Here is a 24,203-nt window from a genome sequence, read left to right on the forward strand (position 1 = left end):
ATTCTTGCCATATGCAGAAAATTTACCATATAGAGATCCCAACTCCAAGAACTCCTATTTTTCTACAATATTTGCCACTTATCGACACCCCACTCCAAAATTCATGGATAAGTATGAACAAAAGCAACCCAAGATTCAAAATCCTGGGTTCAAATCCTCTGAAGGTTGTTCTTCTTCTTCTTCTTCATGCACTTTTAATATATTTCCACTTTTTTTTTCTAAGTAATTCTCTATTTATACATGATACTGATTGACATACGTACGCATTTGTATATGTACACACAGAGGTGAGCAGTATTGAGTGGGAATTCATACACATGACTGAGCAAGAAGAAGACATAATTTCAAGAATGCATCGGCTCGTGGGAGACCGGTAAGAACAGTCGAACTTCACCTATTTTTGAACTTGCAATGCAACTGTTTTCATCGGAAGCAAACATGAAAGAAAAACCAAGAAAAATTGTCCTTTTAACACATGAATTTTTACAAGAAACAATAGTATAATCTTGATTCCACTATTTATGGATTTCGTCCAGTGAATTTTGTTGATTGTTTTACCTTTTATTTATTTATTTTTCGCCCCTTTTCTTTGTAATCTCGAGTCCTACATGTGAAGAATTAAATTTGAACAAATTTCAGGTGGGGTTTGATTGCCGGAAGAGTTCCTGGTCGGAAACCAGAGGAAATCGAAAGGTTTTGGCTGATGAGAAACAGCGACAGTTTCAAGGACAAAAGGATACAACGAAAGAGAGAAAAGATTTCTTGATTTATGTTTATATTTTATTTAAGTCGATGTTATCCACTCTCCCCTATTATAGAAAGAGGTGGTGGTTGCAATTTTTTTGGGCCTTCTTTATTTCTTCCTCCTTTTGTCATTCTTCTTCTAGCTTTGATTCCATTAGTTGAAAGAATCAACTAGGTTATTGATTATGAGCATTTTCCTACCCAAAGTTCATTGAACTTATCATTTATATATAAAAATTTGTCAGCAAATTGTTCTATCTGAATGGCTAAATGATTTCTCGTCCGAAAACTCGTATCAAACACAGATCCAGTTAACTACATCGCCAAAGAGAAAAATTGTTGTCTGGATTATTCTCAGACCGATCCGGTGAACTGGAACTAGTTCACTATCTTTTTAATTTTTTTTTAAAAAAATTTGTTTAGAATTTAGTTATTTTATTATTTTTTATATTTTATATATTATTTTTAGTCATATATATGATTATTTGTATTTTGTTAAAAATATTATTTTAACATTATTAGAACTAATTTGATTTATTCTGTTGTGTGAAAAATATAAATATAATTAGATTTTATTATATGTATCTTGTCTTGATTTTAAGAATTTTAAAATTTAAAACATATTATTTACTATATTATTATATTATAAATAATATAATAATTTTCAAATTCAAGCCTTCTGTTTGAACGATCCCATCGATTCACGAGTCTGATTATAAAAATATAGGTTAAAATAACAACACAGTGAGATGAAAATTTGGCAAGCTTGAAAAATCCAATCCTCGTGTTTTTTTACCATACTCGTGTCACCTCTTACACGTGCCAATAAATAGTAATTTTCTTGTGAGACGATCTCACGAATCTTTATACGTGAGATGGATCAACTCTACCGATATTCACAATAAAAAAGTAATACTCTTAGTATAAAAAGTAATATTTTTTCATGAATGACCCAAATAAAAGACGTGTTTCACAAAATACGACTCGTTAGACCGTCTCACACAAGTTTTTGCCTAAAATTAAACCTGTCTTACACTTTAGAGATTCCAATTCGAACACGCCGAGAGGCACCCTGCGCGCCTTCTCAAGAAAGCACACGTTTGGTCGGTGATGGTGTTTTATGACAAAATAATTCTGTGACTTTTCCAGTTTACAGGGCCCTTTGGCAGAGAAGCCTCACGGTAGCTTCCTTATGCCAGGCACATCTCGCGCTGGCTTTCGAGGTATAGTGGCTATAGAACACCTTTTTTGAGTTTCCAACTGGGGTTGTTCCGTTCTCTTTGAAGCAAGGCGAGTTAAACTGCTCCTTGCCATGTGCATGTGGAGGACACATCACACAAGTGTGAAATTAAATCAATAGGCTAGTTTGAGTATGCAAGCGCATGGTTTAAAGAAGCATTTTATTAAGCAACGCTTTTTATCTTTTAATTTTTTTCAAATGGATCATTGTAGTTAAGTTGAAGCTGATGTCTTAGAAGCCACAGATTCTGGCCTTTTGATTTTAGCTATATAATAACATGCATTATAGATATGATCCATCCAACCGTGGTTGCCAATTTTTATGGCAGTTCTGCCATAATTGATGTCTGTTACGTCTTTATTATCTTTGGATCTTAGATTGAAGGTTTGGCTTCGTTTTTTGACAAATTATGAATTTTGCAGGAAAGACTTGAGTTTGCCAAGTTTAAATGGCTGCAATGCTAAAATCACCACGACCAATTCCGAAAAAGAACTTAAGAAAAATAATATATTGGTGTTACCTCATAAGAACTATAATGATGAAGACATGGATCACAGGGACAGTGACAATTCTAGGCCAAAAGCTAACTCTTTCCAGAAAATAAGCTTTGACATTAAAAAGTCCAAGCAAGTATCTTGTGGCTACAACAAAAGTCCTCTCAATATCTTCCAGAAGAAAGCAATGCTGAAATATTTAACAAGATACACGACCTTTTGGATTCTGCCCAAAAACCTGGAAAATTAAAGAGTTAATCTTGGAGTTTCAGATAGCAAAAAAGATGATCTTTACGAGGGTTTATTATTTGATTCTCCAATAGAGACACAAAGAACCAGCTTGAATGAGTTAACTACTTCTTGCCGAGAGAGTGACAATTGTAGTAAGAATCTTGATTCAAATTTAAGAGTTTGTTATCACAGATGAAAGAACATACCTTTTACTCTTTCAGATTTACATGATTCAGGAGGTGATTTCAACTTGAATTTGAGTCATTTTTATCTCTTAAAGAAATTAATTTCCTGTTCTGTTTCACATTTTATATTATTCGGTGTCATTTCTGGATTCTTTGTATTATAGGAAGTTAATGCAAATGAATCCTGTCATATTGAAACTATGGAAATGAATGAGAATGTTTCGGGAGCAAATGGTGTTGTGACTGTTTTGTGCGATCAAAATGGGACCACTGTGACACAGAATCAGCTTGGACTTTTTCATGCTAATAAAAATTTATGTGGAGAAGTACAAAATTTTCGGGATTCAGAATTTGTGCAATGTAATGACCCGAATCCTTGTTTAAATGAAGTACTGATTAATTAAAGAGTTGTCAATTAAGTATTATTAAGCAATTGGTTAATTGAGAATCAATTGTATTTAAAATGGATCACTTAATCTACTTCAGATTTTACTATCCCGAGAAATCCAGCAAGACAAATGAGATTATGATACGTGACAAATTAGATTGGGTTCGGATTTTCTAAACTAGCCTGGATACAACCTCTAAATATAAGCTGATTTCATTTGTTTCCATATTGTTTTCCTTCGGCTTCTTTCTCAAGTTCTAGCCATATACCTTAAATTTTCTAGCCAGTGTTTGGGACAGTTTAGTGTCAGGAAGTTTCAGAGCTAGTGTCGGCTCGAGGAGAGGCGGTGAACCGAGACGCCATCAGCGAGCTGACGACTAACTCATTTTTAATCTTAAAGCCTTAAATAATGATTTAAGGATCATTAGGAAGAATTTTGAAGCATGTTTAGTAAATTTGGATATGACATGACATTGATTTCAATATGTTGGTATTGTCTATGTTCAGACTAGTAGACTTTCTCTTAGATTGTTTTTAGTGAGGTACATGATGTACTAACTGAGATATCCAAGCTTATTATACACACTTATATGCTGCATATTTATTTGTTGCATGATACATGTTTTATTGTTTTGACATATTATGCATGACATATTACTTTGGGCCTGATGATATCTTTTGAGATATACCTCGTTTATTGAGGCTGCTCAGCCCTATTCAGTGTTGTGGATGGTTGGGTATCGAAAGTTACATTGTCCGACGGGACTCGCGAGCTCTTATAACCCTGGACATTGTAGGTTCACGTCTTCATGATAAGTGCGTGAGCCAAAACATGTCTAGGACATATCAGAGACTACACATTCAGACACCTCTAGACTGAGCATGAGATTATTGACTTGATGCTTGATATCCGAGCATATTGCATTTCACATGCATCATATCAGTTTATCTACTTGTACATTCTTCTATTGGACGAATGTCGCTCACGTCCTTATTTTCATATTGTACACCATATTCCACGGGACATGTCTTATGTTGGATGGTTTGGACGACCAGTGCAGTTGATAGAGCAATTGGGATTTCGGTAGTAATCCAGTGAAGATTTTATTTAATTTCTCCTATTCTCTTGCATGATTATGATTTTGATTTGGTTGTATTAATGATTAAAACTGAGATTATTGTTTTAATTTTGTTTTAGTTGTAAGGTGATTAAGTTATTTAGTTTCCACTTTATTATAAAGTTTAATTATGTGTTTATTAACCTGTTTAGTAATGGTTCGAGTAAATGTACTACATACAAAACGCCTTCACTTCTTTATCGAAAAAGACACGAACTCATAATTTATCTATAACTTTTTCGTGTGGTAACATGCAGTGGCTTATCAGGATTCAATTTTTTGTTCATGTCACTGTTCATGTTGATTCCTAAAATCATATCTGTAAACGATATAGTTTTCTTGCCTTGGCAGTGTGCTCAGATGGGGAGCAAGGTAGACACACTTGCATTTTACGAAGATAATATTCAAAGAATAAGGGAAGGTACGTTATCGTTCTTAGGCTTTTACTCACTTTTTATATATTTTTTAGCATTGTATTCTGTATGTTATTTTCTTAATTTTCTAGGCTTTTAGCTAGAAAGGGCTCTGCATGCTGGTTTCATTAGCTCTACAAATTCTTAAAACATGGTTTAAGTTTTATGTTTCTCACTTATGTTCTGCGGATTATTTGAGGTGATGTGTTAACTGAAAGTGTTGGCTTTCCATCTTTAAACTCCATCATGATATGTTTCCAATTTGCTAACTTGGTCTGTGGAAAATTATATCTAGCAATTTTGCAAAAAAACAAATAATTATTTAGGTGGTCGGTTTAGCTCGTCAGTGCATCGAATCTATCTTAAGGAGTAATTATCCTTCATTGCTGAATCATGAAATCCAACTCCTTAACAAGACACTGATGTTCCTGGAAAATCTTCATTTCAAGTGAGTTTGTTTCTTGAAAATATACTGATATTTTTTTTCTCCTGCATAAAAGACTTACAACATACGGCCTTTTTTAATGAGGTTTGAAAAGAACTATAAAATTTTTTATTGTCCGTTCCAGGTTGCCATGAAAAATTTAATCATTCGAGGGCCCAAATTTAGCCACACATACACGGAGTCCACTAATTTTTTTAAAATCACATATGTGTGTGAATCTTGTCCATCCAAACGATGTGAGGCAGTGCCCCACATGTAGCATCGAAGCTACCCTGCTTTTGTATTTCACCAAAAAAAAGTCGCAAGTTAACCTCACATTGACCATTTTTACCAAAAATACATCTCCCTCTTTCTCTCAGCATATACGAAGATTTTTGTAGACACTCTATATGCACCTTCAAACAAGATTGACTCCATGAAATCCAAACTATTCAGCAGCTTGGTCCTGTATTTTGGCGATAACTTGTGCAGCCGCGGACTCCCTTGCATCTGAAGGATTAAGCTCCAAACGATCCTTTGGAGATATCTTGAAATCTTTGGTTTTCACCACCACTTTCGAGATGAATTTACCTTCAAAAAGCCAAGTATTAAGCGAAGATCCACACATACACGCAGACCAATGAACATGATCTCGCATTTCATGAGTAGGGATGTAAAAGTAGTGTTAGCTTGGTTTCATTCCTTTAGTAACTCAACCATGCATTAGCTAAAATGGAAGTCAAACGCGAACCGGACTCGATCAATGTTCCACAGGTTTTAAGAAAGACCTACCAACCAAAAAATTGGGGGATTGCCCCAATCTTCTAGCTAGCATATACAAGTCTATATTTTTTGATACATTTGTTTTGTCGTGATTGGGATTAAAGGACGAGAAATCCAAGCTTGGTAAAACATGATTGAATTTGCTCGTGACAAGAAGGGTTGAAGTGGTTTCATAGAGCCAAATCTATAAATTCCCAATTTAATTATACTTTTTAAAATAGCTTGGATTGCTATTCAAAGTATTATATACTTGTGAAAAAATTTCAAATTTTTAATCAAATCATATCACACAAAAAAAAATTCCACAAATGAATTAAATGTTATTTCGAAATCATGACAAATGGAGCCGGCCGGATAAGGTGGCATTCCTAGTGGCGTGGTTCTTCTTGATTCACCCGAAGCTTCGACGGGGAGCGAAAATTGAGATTCAAGAAATGAAAGAAAGCGATGATCTTTACGTCAAGCTCCCTCGAGATGTAATCTTCCAAATCCTCTTCAAGCTCCCCACAAGAACCCTACTCAATCTCAGGTGCGTCTCCAAATCCTTTGTTTCCTTAATCTCTCACCCCTATTTCCTCAGACTCCGCCTATCCTGCGCCACCGCCGCCTCCCACCACCTCCTGTACTATGAATCCTCGGATTACACGAAAATATACTTTTCTTTTCATGATTCCCAGAAGTTTTCTCTGTGTCAAAAGCTCGAAACTCCATTCAAGAGTGTTAATGGTTACTTGAGGCTTGTCGGTTCTAGCAGGGGAGTTGTGTGTTTGTTCGATACCAATTATTTTAACTTTGTTGGCACTGTGATTTTGTGGAACCCCTTTATTGGGAAGTACAAGATTCTGCCTTGTCTGCAAGGATTTCGTTGTTTTAAGAGTAGTTTCTCGCATATGGCTGTTGGGTTTGGATTTGATCACACGAATCTTGACTTTAAAGTTGTGAAAATCTTATACGGATATGATAATAATGAACATGAGTTACGATCGGAGGCTTTGGTATATGGAGTCAAAACTGGATCTTGGAGGAATGTTGGACAGGTCGTGCCTTGTTTCATGCCTAAAAATTGGTGTAGCAATGCGTTTGTGAATGGTGTTGTGCATTGGATGGCATATAGGAGGCCGCAATTTGACGGACATCTGAATTGCATCATGGGTTTTGATGTGGTTGAGGAGATTTTCACGTTAATGGAGTTGCCTCAAAATCTTGGACCAAACTGTAAGGAATTGAGGTTGTCTCCCTTGGTTAACGAGAAATCTTTGTCTCTCTTTGTAAGTCATCGTGAGAATATGGGTGAGTCATGGGATGTGTGGTTGATGAATGACTATGGGAAGGTGGATTCTTGGACGCTAAAATATGTCATTGTGTTAGAGCAGGTTTTTGTTCCCATCAAGATTGTAAATGATGGTGAAATCTTAGCTGCAATAAGTGACGAATTATTGGTTTTGATGAATGTTGAAACAGAGGAAGTTATGGATCTTGCAGTTTGCGGATTGCCACTATCGTTCTATGCAGCTGATTATGACCCGAGCTTGGCTTTGATTGATATTGGACAGCAACTCACAGAGTAGGATTCTACACATCATAAAATGCCTCAAGAAAGCTCGTTATAGGCTGAAATGATTGTTACATAGTAGTTATTACATCTTGTGAACAAATGGATCAGATCTTTTAGATACCAAATTTCAGAATGGGATGGCAATCATATTTCTCAATCTCTGTGCATATATGTGACATCTATGTGGTTGTATTAGTGTCATCTTTATAGTTCTTGTATACTGTAGTCTTACTTTTGAAATCTGTAATTTGCATCCCTTAGAACATATTGTCAGCATATAAATGTACGTTCCTGTTATAGAATCGTTGGACTGAAAGTTTCTCCCAGGAGTATATCTAATATCTGCCCTTTACTTTAATCACTATTTGCGAACCATCTGAATTTTTAAACCCGTATATCCCCGTATATCTCCGAACCTTATTTTTGTCTTTGAACCCTGAAGCTGGTTGCCATGTTTAACCATTTATCAATGATGAATTTTTTGTTTGAGTCTAACTATGGAGAACTGCTTTGATCTTACATCCGGATTCACAAGTAATTGTATAGTTCAGTAGTTTGAGAGGAGACTGGTATTTGGGGTTTGGGTTCTAAATTGGCGTTTAAATGTCTCGCATCAACTATGCGAATACATCCTCTCCTCTTTTCTTGCAGCCGTCGATACAAATCTATCAAGTTGTTGAGTTGGACTATCATTTTGTTCGAGAAAGGCCGAGACCTTAGACCATCCCTATGAAACTTCGGGTAGAAAGCCAAAAGCAGCGAGCTTATGAGGTACCGATCAAATAGTAGAAAAAGGCGTCCTTTTCTATTATTTGGACAAGGCCTTCTTTGTCAACGAAAACCAACCCGCCAAAGAAAGAAATGGGGTAGCCCTCTGGAATTATGTCCTATAACCCGCCCAACAAGATCAAACTCATTCAAGAGATCGAGAAGGTTGGGAACATTAAACTATTTGGATTGGCCACTGAATATAGGAACCAATGCCTCATAATCAAAGTGTGCCTATTGAAAGGCTGGAATGTTATGTTAGGTGTCGGTGTTAAACTCTGTTTGTTCCCGAACCACAGCCTGGTTGTAGATTGATATATTTCATTAAATTTAGTAGAGCCCATTATTATGTGAATGATAGATTGTTGGTTTTTGTTTTCGGAGTTGGCGAGGGGTAAGTTACGAAGGTACAACTGGATCTTGAGTATGATGTATCGTCTCAGACTTGAAACATTGATATTAGACGAACATGCAAAATTGTAGATCTCTTTTAAAAAAAAACTGCAAGATTGTATATTTTTTTTTTGTCTTGGTTTTGATAATTTTGTCTCAAGATCAATGCCACGATTTTTTTTTTTTTTTTGTTATTTACACCCCTAAAATAAAGGGTGTTGCTTACCGGACATTTTAATTTGTAAATACTAAATATCTTTTTTTTAAAAATGAAGCTATTATAGGTAAAATTTCAATTGACGTATGTAAAAACAGCATTACTAGTTTTTTAATACATTTTTCTATCAGCTACACAATTTTAAAAAAAGAAACTATTTTTCATACCTCTCAAAAATAATAGGTATCATGTGAAATAGTCTTACAGATGTAGGATTTATATCCGTGAGAAGGGTCGGCTCTCTAAAATATCCGGATCTAAAAAATTTTTTTTTGCATAAAAAGTAATTTTTTTTTATTAGTCGGGTTGGACAGAAGATTTGCCTAATAAAATTGACCTATGAGAGATCTTACTTGAGTTTTTATGCTCAAAAAGGCTTGTGTGAGACGGTCTCATGAGTCGTATTTTGTGAGACAGATCTCTTATTTGGGTCATCCATGAAAATGTATTATTTTTTATGCTAAGAGTATTACTTTTTATTGTGAATATCGGTAGGGTTGACTCGTCTCACAAAATCGGTAGGGTTGACTCGTCTCACAAATAAATATTCGTGACACCGTCTCATAAGTAACCTACTCGCTCAAAAAATAGCAAAAAGGAATAGGTATCTATTTAATTTGTTAAGTGCTTTTTATAATAATTGAAACTAAAATAAGAATTTTAGATAATCTGAGATGCATGTGCAAAAACTTAGTTCTGCAAATTGTGAAAAAAAAATAAATAAAAGAAAAGAAAACGTATCCATCCTGAGACTCGTTCATTTAAAAGGGTGGGGTCTTGCTACATCCAATCTGAAACTGAGATCCTTATCCCTGACATGGAAATTCACATGAAATTCAAAACCTCTTTCCTCGAATTTGGATAATAAATAAAATAATAATTAATTGTCTCATTTTGACAAAGTTTAAAAAACTTTTCAAATATTTTATTGGAAATAAATAAAATTATAAGGTCTAATATATTTTTATTCATAAAACGATTCAATTCTATTCATATTTATCATAAAAAATAATATTTTTTTAAATTATCTAAATATAATATTTTTATCATAAAATCGATTCATTAAATTATCTAAGAAGAGTTTGTGTAAATAAAAATGGTATCATCAGTCAAATGATTCAAATACTCGGTTCTTGAATTCTAGTATCTCTTGATATTTTTCGGGAAACAGTCTCTTATATTTCAACTAGCACACTTAGAATCCATTTTTTTTTAAAAAAAAAATTAAATATTTTCAACAAATTTTTTATTTAGTTTGTGGAACAATGTTAGTTTTATAATTTTTTTTATAAAATATATTATAATATAATATATTTATTTTACAAAATTGAAATAATTGCAATTTAGTACAAAAACTCGTGTGAGACGGTCTCACGAGTCGTATTATGTGAGACAGATCTCTTATTTGGGTCATCCATGAAAAAATAATATTTTTTATGCTAAGAGTGTTACTTTTTATTGTGAATATCGGTAGGGTTGACCCGTCTAACATATAAAGATTCGTGAGACCGTCTCACAAAAACCTACTCTTTAGTAAATAAAAACAAACGCCATATGACGGATCAACTTGTCGATTTTTGAACGTCATTTTTTATATAAATTTATTTGCTTATTAGAAATATAATTAAAAAAAGTCCATTTTTTAGCCAATAAGTTTACTTCGTAATAATCTGACATATTCAATTGAACTTTTATAAGAATAAAATAAAATAATTCGAAACACACACCAATAATTTGTTATATCTCACACAAAACCTTCAAAATCCATATTCGAAAATAGAATTAAAAAATAAATAATTACGATTAAGTTTTCGTAAAAAATATATTTCTAAAATATTATAATTTTCTTTTTTTTTAAAAAAAAAGAATAATTAAAAAAGCAGATGCTACCTATTTGTACTACGTGTAGCTTGGATTTATTAAACCGCCTATACATATAATAGGCAGTATATATCATACAGACGCGTAATTTTTGTTTATTTCTTTGTAAAGTAGACGCGTAATAACTAAAGAATTTGTATCACTCGGTGCAAAATTTTCAAGCCACCTTCTCCGATTTACAAATCGTTGATATATTCAAATCACTTTTTTCACATATATTCTCAACACATAACCAATATCTATGACTCCGATCCGATTCATAAAAAGATGTTAATTATTATTTTTCATTGGAAATATAGATCGATCGACCCGTCTAATGATATGATATCGTCTCACAAATGAAATAAAATATTTTAAAATAGTTTTCATGAAAAAATTAAATTTGGGGATTTTTATATTTATGGATAACATATTCAATATATCAAAAAAAAATTTATTTTACGATATATTAATGTAGATTTGGCAAGTAAATTAAAGTATAATTCAGATGAAAATAACATTATATTATGCACAAAGTTGACAAGTAATCTGATCGGTAATATATTTATATAAACGACGAGATCTTAGTATAACATGAAAATTAAAATAAAATAAATTTAATGATTTGAAATCACAAGGTTTTTGACTTAATTGCGTATGATCGTATATAATATTATTATAATAAATAAATGTTGTCCTTTTCGATACACGTTAGTCGCGATTTATTAATCATGCAATAAAGAAATAGTGCAAGTGTGCAACCAACAAATTTGTTGGCGTTCCCCCGACTTCTTATTTGAATAGTAAATATATGTATTTAAATTAATCAAATTAAATACAAGAAAGTTTATGAAAATTTGAAAGTTATATTGATAGTTAAGGTTTTATTAAAAAAAGAATTGTGTATTTTCATACAAATTAAATATACTTGAAAAATTTTACATGCGATAAAAAGGAGTAGAAGTACGTTTCTTTGTCAAAGTAAAATGATAAATCGAAAATTTGTGAGTTTGGATTAAAATTTGTATTCAGTGCAAGGGATGATTCCCGGTCCGACCCTTTAAAAACAAGTCAAAAACACATATAAATCAACTCACTATCAATTTCGTGAGATACTCCAACTCGATTTGATGTATAAAAAAATTTTAATAATAATTTTTTTGTTAAAATAATATTTTTTTATTGTAAGTATGAATCAGATTGACCCGTCTCACGAATAAATATATGTAATATCATCTCATAAGATACTTACTAAAAAAACAACTAATAACTCCCATACGTGTGATTTACCTAATTTTTTTTCCTTGTTTTATATATTTATTCAAATTATTATCTTAATAAATTGAAAATATTTCATCAAATTAACTTAAAACAAATATCTTATTGTTTGCCTCTAAAGTGCAAGCAACATGCGGTTATCCGGTTCTTTCACATGACGTAGTCTTTATTACGTCATTATTCATCTTTTTTTTTATATATTTATTATATTATAATTCTATTTAGTGAGTCACCAAGTATTAATATATTTAAATAAAGGGAAACAACGCGGAAGCAAGTTCTACGATTCGCGGAAATTAGACAAGATTCTTTCCCTCGACTTTCGAGAAATATTTTTAGAGGAAAAATATATTTGGAAATTCTTTGGTACAAAATGTTGGCTCGTGAAGAGTCGGCTATCTATGAAATCTCACGTTGCGAGTTTGCCAAGCAAAATGCCACATTGAATAATGGAATACTCTGTAATAAAAAGAAATGGATTTTCTTTTTTCGCCACCTTTTATGGTCTAAAAAAGCAATATAAATAAGTTTTTGTTGATTTTTTGAGGTAAAAGATCTAATAATTTTCGGACAATAGAGACGCACAAAATACATAAACCAATAACTCATTTACTTTAGCACTATCCTGAAAAAGTAGCGTATTTTTAAATACTTCTTACTCATCACATGTTGGTTGTCTTATCTTTGGGGTGTACCGTGATTATTATTTATAGAAGCTCGAAGGATAAAATTTTTTTAAGTCTTTTATTATTCAAAGATCTACTCAAAATACTAATATAATAATGAGATTATAGAGAGTAGAAAATGATACAAGATGAACTCATAGAATATCTAATAAGGATTGTACGAGTGTGTTTCTGATTTATTTTCAGCGGTGCTTTTGTATAATAAGATAAATATAATATGACTTTATATATATGATCTTCAAACAGTCCGATCTGAATTATATAAATTGGTCGTATCAAGATCCTTAATGCATTTGTCCAATGTGTCAAATATAATTTGATCTGCTCCAAAATTAGAAAGCTTTATTAAATGATTGACATTGTCTGTCAAATCAGTTGTTCTCTATATGATGAACAATTTCTGAATGTACTTTCTGCTTATTTTATGCTTCAATAAGTATGATGATCTATTCAATACTCATAAATGATTGTTGTCAAGATTGAGTAGTATGTGTCACGCCCCGAGACCGGGGTTAGTTGACACCAGCGTTATTCAACAATCACATAATTGCTAAACAACAAGCCTCGTAGTACTATATAAACCAAAACCAGTTTATATCATAAATGCCATAAAAATGGAATCGTCTTTACAATAGTAGCTCTACAAATCTGCGGAAGCATTTATAACTTGAATTAAAAACTCACAATACCATCTTCTTAATTAAAATTCTTCATGCGTCCACTATTAGCCCAAAAACTGATGTCTGATTCTTCTTTCCCTATTTCTTCTTCTGATTTATCTGGGGATGGTAGAGTAAGGGGTGAGTGATATGGTCGTCACTCAGCAAGTGGGGGCCGTTCGAGCACAACATAAAAATATTTACACAATTTTCGAAAATAACATGTAAACATATCTTGCCTTTCATAACATATCATCATATGCATATCGTAACAGCACTGCGATTTTTCCACCTTCTATGGTTTACTGATATCAGTCCTTAATTTTTAATCCTCTAAGAGAGCGAGACCATAAAACGGTTCTATCCCACCGTGAAGGGCCATATGTTGGGATTTCCATCCATTTTCAGTGAGTCCTCACAGTGCCAACACGTAAACGTACCAAAATCGCACAAAAAAAGAACGTAGAAACAGAATAAAGGTGCTCAACCGAAACTTTCGAAAATGAAATAATTCGTACGCAACATATTTTAAAACAAGCCCACTTACCTTAGACTGGAAGAAAACGTGAAGAACTCGGAAACCATAGAATAATCATGTTTCAAAAACGCAACATCACATCTATCGAAAAATCAGCCGCCTTGTAAAATTTCTTGCACCTTATTGAACCGTTGGATCGGGCTCAAACCTTTAAGGTACGTTCACAAGTACGTTAAATAAATTATGAACGGTGGAGATCATGTTTAGAAGTCTTTTTGACCTGCTTATGGACAAAAACCGAAGGTATGCTGAATTTCCGCATAATATCTGAGCAGTTTTCTTGCGAAGGCTATAAACAAAAAACTAACCGTTGGATTTGGCCGAAATTTGGATATGTTATTCGAAACATATTGAAGCATATTCTGAACAGTAGAGATCGGATTCCAAGTACCCAAGAGAGAGAAACGGATTTCTGAACTTCGAAAGAATTTTGATGACTCGTGCAGAATTTTTGGAGAACAGAAATTTCGAAAATTCTTGGGAGCACTTGTGAGAGCAAATTTCGAAAATTGCTTGCTAGAATGAGGGATGAAATTTTTGAAGGCTTAGGGGTATTTATAGGTGCTAGGTGAGAATCCTACCATAAATCGATTGATTTTCCTTCCAAAATTGCGAGATAATTATTCCTTAATTATCGAGATATGTATTCCATATTTATTGATATGCTTCCTTGTTGAGAAAATCTGCATTGTATGTAATATTTCCTTCCAATTTGATTGATATCCAGCCTTATTTCGAAATTAATATATGATTTGTACTGAATTTTGAATTTCATGTATTTATTGGCTTGAAATTTCCAATACCATGTATTATTTAATATTTTCGAATTTATTATAACTCAAAAATAAATTCTTATACATGTCTATATTTAATTAATTACATACCCAAAAATTTGGGTTCTCACAGTATATGGATGTTCAGTAATTGCTTGTCCATCAAACTCAGTATATACTCTGATTGCATACCAGATTATCGGCTAGTGGCTAGTGAACTTTTTTTAGAGTGCTGATTTTAAGAATCTTAAGTTAATTACTTTCGTGTAGCTCATCACCAAAACTTAAATGTTATAATATGAACTATATTATCAATAACTACCGGAATGAAAATTGTTAAATATTTTATAATATTTGAAATAAAAACTATTTAAGACAATCTCACGAGCTAATTTTGTGAAACAGATCTTCAATACGAAATGATTCATGAAAAATATTATTTTGTAAACTGAAAATATCATTTTGGACTCTAAATATGAATCACTTTTAACCGTATAACAAAAATAAATCAGCAAGACATCCTCCTTAAAAAATCCTACTTTGTTTGAAATGACTGGCTTTCATTCATTGGACATATTTGTTAACTTTTCTAACAAAGTAATAATAACAATCAAATGAATGGACGAGGCGTTCCATACGCAGCTCACTCTCTCCAATCAGATCTTGTTGTCTAAAACAATTTTAATAATTAATTATATCGTTTTTTTAATAAAAAAACAATAAAAATTTCCAAGTAGGTACATTGTGGTGGCCATTTGAACCGGTCAGCAATGGAATAATTACAACCTCTTTTCCCACAATTCCACACGATTATTTACCAAAAAAAAGCCACCTTATTTTATTATGTATTTATTTCATATTCTCTTCTTATTTATTACATAGTATATATACATATAGCCTCCTCGCTAAATCCTCAATCAGATTCAAAACTTCTTCTTCCATCAAGCACCCCATTACGTCCAACAAGGAAGGTGAAGCCACACACCCTTTGTTCCGATTTAAAATATTCTCGATCAGAATCAAGATACTTCAGATAAAGCTGCAGTCTTTTTGGATTATTTCGAAATGGAAAATCTTGAAAGCTGTAAGAAAGATAGTATTATAATTGAGCTAACTCGAGGGAGGAGTTATGCGAATCAGCTGAAAAAAGAGCTTCACCCCACTCCTGCTTCATGTGTTCATTTACTGGAGAAAGTACTTTCTTCTTATGATAATGCATTATCGCTGCTTGATTGCATGGCTTTGCTACGGAATGGAGACCCCAGATGTGAAGGATCCGATCCGGACTCTAAGGGTCAAGTCCTAAGCAAAAATTCCAAGAAAAGGTTAGTTGTTTACGTTTTTGGAGATTTGTATTTTTGGGTTTTTCCCATAGATTTGTTCTAGTGTAACTACATGACATGGTTTTGATTCTTTAAAGAAAAAAAATGGTATTTGCAGAAAGACATTAGCAACATGGAGCCAACTGCGTGTGTGCACTGAAATAGGGTTTGAAAGTCAACTTGATGATGGCTATTACTGGAGGAAATATGGGCAGAAAGATATTTTAGGGGCTAAGCATCCAAGGTGAGACTTTTTTTTTTTTTTTTTTTTTGTGAGGGGTGGCCGAGCGGTGAGACATGTATATATATAATATATTTCGAAATCAAAAATTTTATTCAATTGTTCAATCCTCTCCTTAAAGACTTTGTACTGCAACACTTAGGGTTGTTGACTTCTGTAATATAATGCAACTTGCTTCAGTTGCTGTGTGAATTAACTACGAGGTATATGTGCTTGCCTGGTTTGTCTCTATGAAGTAAATGATAATATCCACCAGATGTAAGGATAGGATCATAGTTGAATCGCCACAACTTGTTTGAAGGAATTTCAGAACTTATATTTAGTGGAACCAAGAATCTGATGGTGATCATTTGATGTGTTGAAATTACAGGGCTTATTATAGATGCACTCATCGCGGTACGCAAGGATGCTTGGCGACTAAACAAGTGCAACGAACAGATAAAGACACTTCTATCTTCGAAGTGACTTACAGAGGGAAACACACATGTATTCAGGAAATGCGGAAAAGGAAAAAAGAAAATCTTGATATAAAAAAAAGGAGAGAAGAAAAGGAAGCGAGTGCAAGACGTTCAGGACAGAAGAATTTGACCTCTAAACCAGAGAATCAAGAAATGTCCATTCAGGATGAGAGTGTTCCAACTTTTACCTCTTCTCCCACACCAATTGGATATGAAAATGTGGAAACTTCATTTTTTTCGAAGGCCGGAAACTTTGTTGGAATGAGTAATCCGCCTCCGTTTTTGTCTCCAGACACATCCGAGTCCTATCTCCTACTTTCACCATGCCAGATTAATGATATTGAGCTTAGTGACATTTTACAAAGTTCAGAATCAGATTTTGCAGAAATAAATTTCAATCCAGCCCCGATCGAGGATTTCCCATTGGGAGAGTTGGATCTCTTGATGGATCAAATCGATTTCAGCTCTTGTTTCATGGATCCATTTGATTATTTTAAATAAAATCTCTTATGCTACTGATTCACTGCAAAGCAAGATGTGGGGAAACATTAGTAAAGTTGTGCTTGCCTAGTTACTGATTCAAGCCACTAGCCAGCATGGAGAGTGATTCAAACTCGTTTATATTGTCGAGTCATCAATAAATCTTGTCTTTTTGGAGTAACTGTTTATGTAATTAGCCCTTCGCTAGATTTAGGAATCTTGATGACTGGAAGAGATATGTTTAGTTGTTTGGGACTTGGTTTCATAGTCTTGAAAGAAGAAGACTTGTTCATTTCCTTGTTTATTTCAAATTTTTATTGAAATCCCGTGTTCCTCCATTTTTATTTTGAACCCAATCAATCAAATTGTTCTTCGTATATTCGGTATAAAATTTGGCATAATTTCAAGAACCAAGATAATTTTTCTTCTTGTTTATCAAGCGGGCAAAACTGAAACAACATTTTGCTCAAGTTTTTTGAATATGAGCTGCAATCTCTGCTGAGCTCTAGTGCATAATCTTCAAATTTGGAGTTGTATACTCTAATATATTTACATATTCATACATCATTGGAGATGGAGAAGCGAAGAGGGAGGTTTATTTATTTATTTATTTGTCCATTTGTAAGGAAGAATAGACGGTGATTTTAGCTTATTCTTTTGTTTTTAAAATCTTAAATTTCGGCTTCACACTCGAAGCTGAAATGATGTTAAAGTTTCTATACTTGATGTTATGATATTGATACATGTCCACCAAAAAAGAATTGAAATTTTCACGTTACGGAAATGATTAACCCAAGTTATTATAGAAGTTTATCAGTAAATTCATTATGAATTTATTTTAAATCTTTAATTTTTAAGCGGCCTGACCCTTCGATCCACCACCGTGTTGAGAATCAAGATGTTGCTCCCGTCATGTAGCACTTTGCCCCGCTGGTTCAAGAGGTGGCTCCCATGCACATAGCACTTTGCCTCGCATAGCACTTATTTCTTGGTGTTCCTTATCGGTGACCGGCTCTGATACCATTATGTCATATCCCAGGCTCGAGCCCGCGTCTGCGTGACTGCACAATGGGCTCCTATAGCAAGTACTTCATATTTGTAAGAATTATGAATATTATTACTATTATTATGGCTATTATTATTATTATTATTATTATTATTATTATTAACTATTATGAAATGCAAAACATTGAAAAAACATGAGTGCAAAACATTGACAAAACATGAGTGCAAAACATTGAAAATCAAGTGTGCCAAACTTTTGACTAAAATAAATAAAATATATTAAAGTATGCATCAAATTGTGGAAATTGTTTTCAAATTTTGCCTATAAATAGATGTATTGAGTTTGAGGGAAATCACACCAAAACCTCTCTATTTAGAGCAAGCTTGAAGTTTGAAACCATTAACCTTTCTTGAAGTGAAATTTAGGAGCAAGAATTATGTTATATTTCTGGAAATTCATCCCATCACTCCAGACCTCAGAATCCGATCTTCACCGTTCATAATACACTTTCAAATGTTCTAAACATCATATCCAAATTTCAGCCTCATCCAACAGTTCAATTTCTGGGAAACATATATGCAAGAATACTGCTCGGACTTCAAGCGAATTTAGCAATCTTACGGATTTTCGGACGTTAACTTTCAGCTTGTTTCTTCCATAATTTAGGAGCACCTTTCAGTAAGTGGGCTTATGTTTTAAAGTATTTAAGTATGTTTTTCGAAAATTCGATCGACATGATATATTCCTTCGATTTGATATATGAATATTTCGTTTCGATAAATTGTTAAGCATGTTTAAATCAATTTCAAGTGCATGTTCCTTTCGTTTCAAAATTATGTTGTCTTCGTTTCATGTTATATTCTAATATATGTTCTTAAACACCAATTTGGTGTATTCTAAGAATTATGTTTAAAGGCACTGTTATGATTCAAGTTAGAAATGGTAAAAAAGAAAAATTTTCCTAAAACATGATAAGATATGACAAGTTTATGGTCCTGATGCGGTAGGTAATAATAACCGATATATGGCCTCACCCCTTAGAGGAATTACATATAAGGGACTGATCAGTAACACCATGGATAATAAGATGAAATAACAGTGTAATGAATTATTATTGTGACATGAAATTCATTTAATATTTACATAAATATATATAAGTTATGTCATGTCTATCATTTTGTCTAATTATTGTCCCGACGTTTGTTGAGACACAAGAAATTTTGAATTGTTAAGATCTATATATGGATATCCTTGTGTTATTATGATCGATCGGCCCCCACTTGCTGAGTATTTCACAAAATACTCACCCTTACACCTCTCACTCCCAGATAAGAATGAAAAACAAGTTGAAGAAGAAGAACAAATGCATTTCTGGTGATGGTAACAAGGTTTTAGTTGATCAAGACATACTTTGGTATTTGGCTATCTTTTATTTTTACGTTGTTCGCTTCCTCACTCGTTTGTTAAGTTGATTACGTTGTAAAGACCATGTATATTTTATGAAAAAGACTGATTTGGTTGTACACTGTACTACGAGATTTGTTGAATTACGATTGAATAATTGTAAAACAAAGCCGGATGTCAACTCACACCGGTATCGGGACGTGACATTTAAGTGGTATCAGAGCCCTCCAGGTTCATAATCCGGCTGGGAAATTGCCATAGGAAATTTGACAAAGTCAGTTTTTGGCAAGATCCTAGCGACTTCCTACCAATGAACAATATTCACTATTCTTATCGTGACATCTGAAAATCGCAAAATTCTATTGTTGAAGCATCCAAAATCACGTTTTTCCGTTTTTGGTAATAATCGTGAATATCTTAACTCCTTGTTGTAAGCCTTTCCATTTGTTTTATTTCAAGAAATGGCTCCACGTACTCGTGCTGAAATACCCAAACGTATGCGTGAACTCGTCCTTAGCGACCACGAAATTGCGATGGCACATCTTAGAGCGCAACTTTATAAGGAACAACAAAAATATCACGATCAATTGTTAGTCAAAGACTTGGTATATGAAAACTTGAAGAAGGAAAAACAAGAACTAGAAGATATCAAAGACTATCTTTAGGCTGACGTGCAAATGTTTGCTTATTATCTTAACTCAGAAGAAAAACAGCACGAAATGACAAAGAACAAACTAGAGGCTTCCCAAACAATAGCCCTTGAAATGGATGGATTACGCCAACGAATGTTAGAGGAATCTCAAGCACTAAAGTCTCAGATTCAACAAATGTTGCTAATGGAAAAACAACGCCGTCAGCAAGATAAGGCAACCATTCAAGAACTGAAGAATTCGGTGCAGAATTTGACTATGCAAAATGAACAATTACAGAATCATGTTCATCATCTTGAGGATGCCATCATTATGGAATTGGAGCCGGAAGTAGAACCGGTAGAAGAACAGATGGAAGACGAAGTACTAGGAGATGGCGAGATTTAGATGATTGAGTATTTAGTGTCATGAATATTTGTAATAAGGATTTATAATCCATTTCCTTTCTTTTGTACTTCTTATCATTGCACTTCTGAAAACTTTGATTTGTATTGCTTTTCCTTTTCATTGGAATCAATAAAAAGTTTATTTGATCTATTCCTTGATTGATTTCATATTTGAGATAATCTTCAATATTTTGTACATAATTATTCAAACATCTTAGAAATTCTCATGCGTGTAGGAAATGGCAGAGAGACCCCATCGTAGCAACCGCAACCCGCAATATGCCAATCGCAACAATGATTGCAACAACAATAACAACGAAGATACACCACCACCAGCAAGAGTTGGCCTTAGCAGAGAAGATTTAATGGCCATAGTAACCATTGTGGCAACAACCCTCCAAGGAATGAGCCATTTAAATACCAACACTAATCAGCCACCACCACCTCCACCACCGAATGGAATCAAACACCATTATGAATCTCTTCGGAGGAATCGAGTCCCAACGTTTGACGGCAACCCTGACCCAGAAGTTGATCAAGGCTGGCTCAAGAATATTGAGACACAGCTCCAATTGCTCGAAGTGCCAAATGAACTAAAAGTGACTGTGGTGACACCATTCCTAGAAAAAAAAAGGCGGCCAAATGGTGGGAGACAATCTCAGCAAATATGACAGAAGTCGGACCAATCACATGGCAAAGGTTTCGAGAAGCATTCTTGAAACAATACTATCCAGCAGAGTTGAGATTAAAATTGTTGAGTGAATTCGAGAATTTTACTCAAACCCCGGATATGTCTGTTGTGGAGTACACTTTTAAATTCAACTCCCTTGGAACCTATGCTCCTGCCATCATGGCAGATGATATCCTGAAGATGCATCGTTTCAAACGTGGTCTGAACAGCCATATCCAATCAGCTCTGGCAGTTTACCAATCCACAGGTTTTGATGATTTAATGGGAGCAGCCACTAGAGCTGAGACTGATATCAAGCGCCGAGAAGATGAAAATAAAAATAAACGACCTCTCACTGTACAATCTTTTCAAGGTAAACAACAAGTTAAAAGGTCAAACCAATCGAGTGGACCATTCAAGGGAACTCCTTCCAATTCAACTACGACATTCTCAAGCATAAAACCGTGTCCATTATGCAACTACCGACACATTGAAGAATGTCGAAAGAACACTGGTGCTTGCTTCAATTGTGGGAAGATGGGACACCGAATTGCTAATTGTCCTGAACCATTAAAGAAAATGACATGGTCAAACACTAATGCTACCCCCAATAAGCCAAAAGAGAATAAGACCAATGCTCGTATGTTTGCCATAACACAAGAAGAGGCAGATGAGGCAAACGATGTCGTGGCAGGTACCATTATAATCAATAAAATTTCAGCTTATGTGTTGTTTGACTGTGATGCCACTCATTCATTTATTTCTAAGAGATTCACTAAGAAGTTAGGGCTTATACCAGAGATACTTGTTGAATCTTCCAGTAAAACAATTGAAACACATAAGATACATCGGAACTGCATAGTATATATCAATGAACACACATTCAACGCTGAATTGATTCAAGTCAACATGGTGGAGTTCGACGTTATTCTGGGAATGGATTGGTTATCCAAGAGTCATGCAATAGTAAATTGTCGGCGTAAGATTATCAAACTCCGAACTCCAAGCCAAAAAGAAATCACATACCATGGCAAGGCTAAGAAACGTAAATCCCTCCTTTCTGCATCTCAAACCTGGAAAGCCATGAAGTCTGGAGAAATAGTCTACCTAGCAATGGTAAATGAAGTAAAAGAAGGAGTCAAGCTCAAGATAGAAGATATTCCAGTGGTCCAAGAATTTTTGGATTTCTTTCCAGAAGAGTTACCTGGAATGGTCCCGGACCGTGAGATAGAATTCGAGATTAATTTGGTACCAGGTGCTACACCAATATCAAAGGCACCCTATCGAATGGCTCCAGCAGAACTCAATGAGCTAAAAGAACAACTCCAAGAGTTGTTAGACAAGAAACAAATCAGACCAAGTGTCTCTCCTTGGGGAGCTCCAGCCTTATTTGTAAAGAAAAAATATGAAAGTATGAGATTGTGTATCGATTATAGAGAACTCAACAAGATCACAATCAAAAACAGATATCCTCTTCCAAGGATAGATGATCTTTTCGATCAACTCAAAGGAGCCACAGTATTTTCCAAGCTTGATTTGAGGACAGGAGATCATCAACTGAAGGTCAAACCAGAAGACGTTCCAAAGACAGCTTTCAGAACAAGATATGGCCATTATGAGTTTACGGTAATGTCATTTGGATTGATAAATGCTCCAGTAGCTTTCATGGATCTCATGAACAAAGTATTCAAGCCATTTCTCGACAAATTTGTGGTGGTATTTATCGATGACATTTTCTTATATTCCCCAAGTGAAGTGGATCGCAAAGAACATCTTCACCTGACTCTTCAGATGTTAAGAGAAAAAGAGTTATACGCGAAATTCAAGAAATGCGAATTCTGGCTAAAAAGTGTGACTTTCTTAGGTCATATCATTTCAAAAGAAGGAGTATCTGTGGACCATAAAAAGGTGGAAGCAATCACTGGCTGGCCGAGACCTAAGACAGTAACTGAAATTCGAAGTTTTCTGGGATTGGCAGGTTACTATCGAAAATTTGTTGAAGGTTTCTCTTCAATAGCTACGTCTCTTACAAAACTCACACAAAAGAATTCAAAATTCAATTGGAGTGAGGAGTGTGAAAAGAGCTTCCAAACGCTCAAGGAAAAGCTTGCATCTACACCAGTACTGGTTCTACCCACTGAGGACAAAAGCTTTACCATTTACAGTGACGCATCAAAAGAGGGTTTAGGATGCGTACTCATGCAAGAAGGAAGAGTAATCTCTTATGCATCAAGACAATTGAAGCCGTACGAGAAAAATTATCCTACTCACAACCTCGAACTAGCTGCGGTAGTTTTTGCCTTAAAAATTTGGAGGCATTATCTTTACGGCGCCAAATGCGAGATCTTCACATATCATCAAAGTCTCAAGTATTTGTTCACACAGAAAGAATTGAACATGAGGCAGAGAAGATGGATTGAATTGTTAAAAGATTATGATTTAACAATAAGCTATCACCCGGACAAGACAAATAAGGTAGCTGATGTTTTAAGTAGGAAAAACATGGGTAAAGTGATCCTAGCTTCATTTTCTGCACAACCATGCCTTCAAGAAACAATCAAGTTAAGACAGAATCAAGATCCTATTTTGACAAAACTTAAAGAACAAGTCAAAGAAAAGAAGTCACAAGATCTTCATATAGACGAGAAGGGAGTTTTGTAGATGAAAGGACGATTGTGTGTACCAAACATCGAGAATCTTCGACAGGAAGTAATGTCTGAAGCACATAAATCAAAATTTTCGGTCCACCCCGGCAGTACAAAGATTTACAGAGATTTAAAGAAAAATTTCTGGTGGAGCGGAATGAAGAAGGATGTAGCAGAATACATCTCTAGATGCT

At 34.2% G+C, this 24,203-nt stretch overlaps 4 protein-coding genes across 5 annotated transcripts; all 4 read left to right on the forward strand.

The window, feature by feature from the left end:
* On the forward strand, positions 1 to 1,022 carry LOC142526883 (MYB-like transcription factor ETC3). The gene is made up of 3 exons (XM_075631529.1): positions 1 to 164; positions 286 to 373; positions 640 to 1,022. Exons 1-3 carry the CDS (start codon positions 104 to 106, stop codon positions 764 to 766), a joined length of 276 nt encoding a protein of 91 aa, XP_075487644.1. The 5' UTR covers positions 1 to 103; the 3' UTR covers positions 767 to 1,022.
* Positions 1,023 to 6,320: 5,298 nt separating this feature from the next.
* Positions 6,321 to 7,732, forward strand: LOC142527139 (F-box/kelch-repeat protein At3g06240-like). Of its 2 annotated transcripts, XM_075631862.1 has the most exons (2): positions 6,321 to 7,310; positions 7,482 to 7,732. In XM_075631862.1, exons 1-2 carry the CDS (start codon positions 6,338 to 6,340, stop codon positions 7,586 to 7,588), a joined length of 1,080 nt encoding a protein of 359 aa, XP_075487977.1. In that variant the 5' UTR covers positions 6,321 to 6,337; the 3' UTR covers positions 7,589 to 7,732. The 2 variants fall into 2 exon arrangements, with proteins under 2 accessions (XP_075487977.1, XP_075487976.1); XM_075631861.1 differs by having other exon boundaries at positions 6,323 to 7,732.
* A 7,932-nt stretch (positions 7,733 to 15,664) lies between these two features.
* On the forward strand, positions 15,665 to 17,592 carry LOC142528078 (putative WRKY transcription factor 53). The gene is made up of 3 exons (XM_075633134.1): positions 15,665 to 16,072; positions 16,188 to 16,313; positions 16,681 to 17,592. The coding sequence occupies exons 1-3, from the start codon at positions 15,813 to 15,815 to the stop codon at positions 17,267 to 17,269; spliced, it is 975 nt and encodes a 324-aa protein (XP_075489249.1). The 5' UTR covers positions 15,665 to 15,812; the 3' UTR covers positions 17,270 to 17,592.
* A 3,769-nt stretch (positions 17,593 to 21,361) lies between these two features.
* On the forward strand, positions 21,362 to 24,025 carry LOC142526075 (uncharacterized). Its single transcript, XM_075630347.1, has 2 exons — positions 21,362 to 22,698; positions 22,831 to 24,025. The coding sequence occupies exons 1-2, from the start codon at positions 21,362 to 21,364 to the stop codon at positions 24,023 to 24,025; spliced, it is 2,532 nt and encodes an 843-aa protein (XP_075486462.1).
* Positions 24,026 to 24,203: the final 178 nt, after the last annotated feature.

The sequence above is a fragment of the Primulina tabacum genome, chromosome 15, assembly GCF_025594145.1.
Source record: "Primulina tabacum isolate GXHZ01 chromosome 15, ASM2559414v2, whole genome shotgun sequence".
NCBI lineage: Eukaryota > Viridiplantae > Streptophyta > Magnoliopsida > Lamiales > Gesneriaceae > Primulina > Primulina tabacum.

Excerpts from the sequence above, each read along its gene's own strand:
- LOC142526883 (XM_075631529.1), top strand. The coding sequence starts at position 104 with ATGGATAAGTATGAACAAAAGCAACCCAAGATTCAAAATCCTGGGTTC. Across the intron at positions 165-285 it reads TGGGTTCAAATCCTCTGAAG|AGGTGAGCAGTATTGAGTGG; the intron begins GTTGTTCTTCTT and ends ATGTACACACAG. Across the intron at positions 374-639 it reads CATCGGCTCGTGGGAGACCG|GTGGGGTTTGATTGCCGGAA; the intron begins GTAAGAACAGTC and ends AACAAATTTCAG.
- LOC142527139 (XM_075631861.1), top strand. The coding sequence starts at position 6,338 with ATGTTATTTCGAAATCATGACAAATGGAGCCGGCCGGATAAGGTGGCA.
- LOC142528078 (XM_075633134.1), top strand. The coding sequence starts at position 15,813 with ATGGAAAATCTTGAAAGCTGTAAGAAAGATAGTATTATAATTGAGCTA. Across the intron at positions 16,073-16,187 it reads AGCAAAAATTCCAAGAAAAG|AAAGACATTAGCAACATGGA; the intron begins GTTAGTTGTTTA and ends TGGTATTTGCAG. Across the intron at positions 16,314-16,680 it reads TTAGGGGCTAAGCATCCAAG|GGCTTATTATAGATGCACTC; the intron begins GTGAGACTTTTT and ends TTGAAATTACAG.
- LOC142526075 (XM_075630347.1), top strand. The coding sequence starts at position 21,362 with ATGACAGAAGTCGGACCAATCACATGGCAAAGGTTTCGAGAAGCATTC. Across the intron at positions 22,699-22,830 it reads AAAGAACAACTCCAAGAGTT|ATATCCTCTTCCAAGGATAG; the intron begins GTTAGACAAGAA and ends AATCAAAAACAG.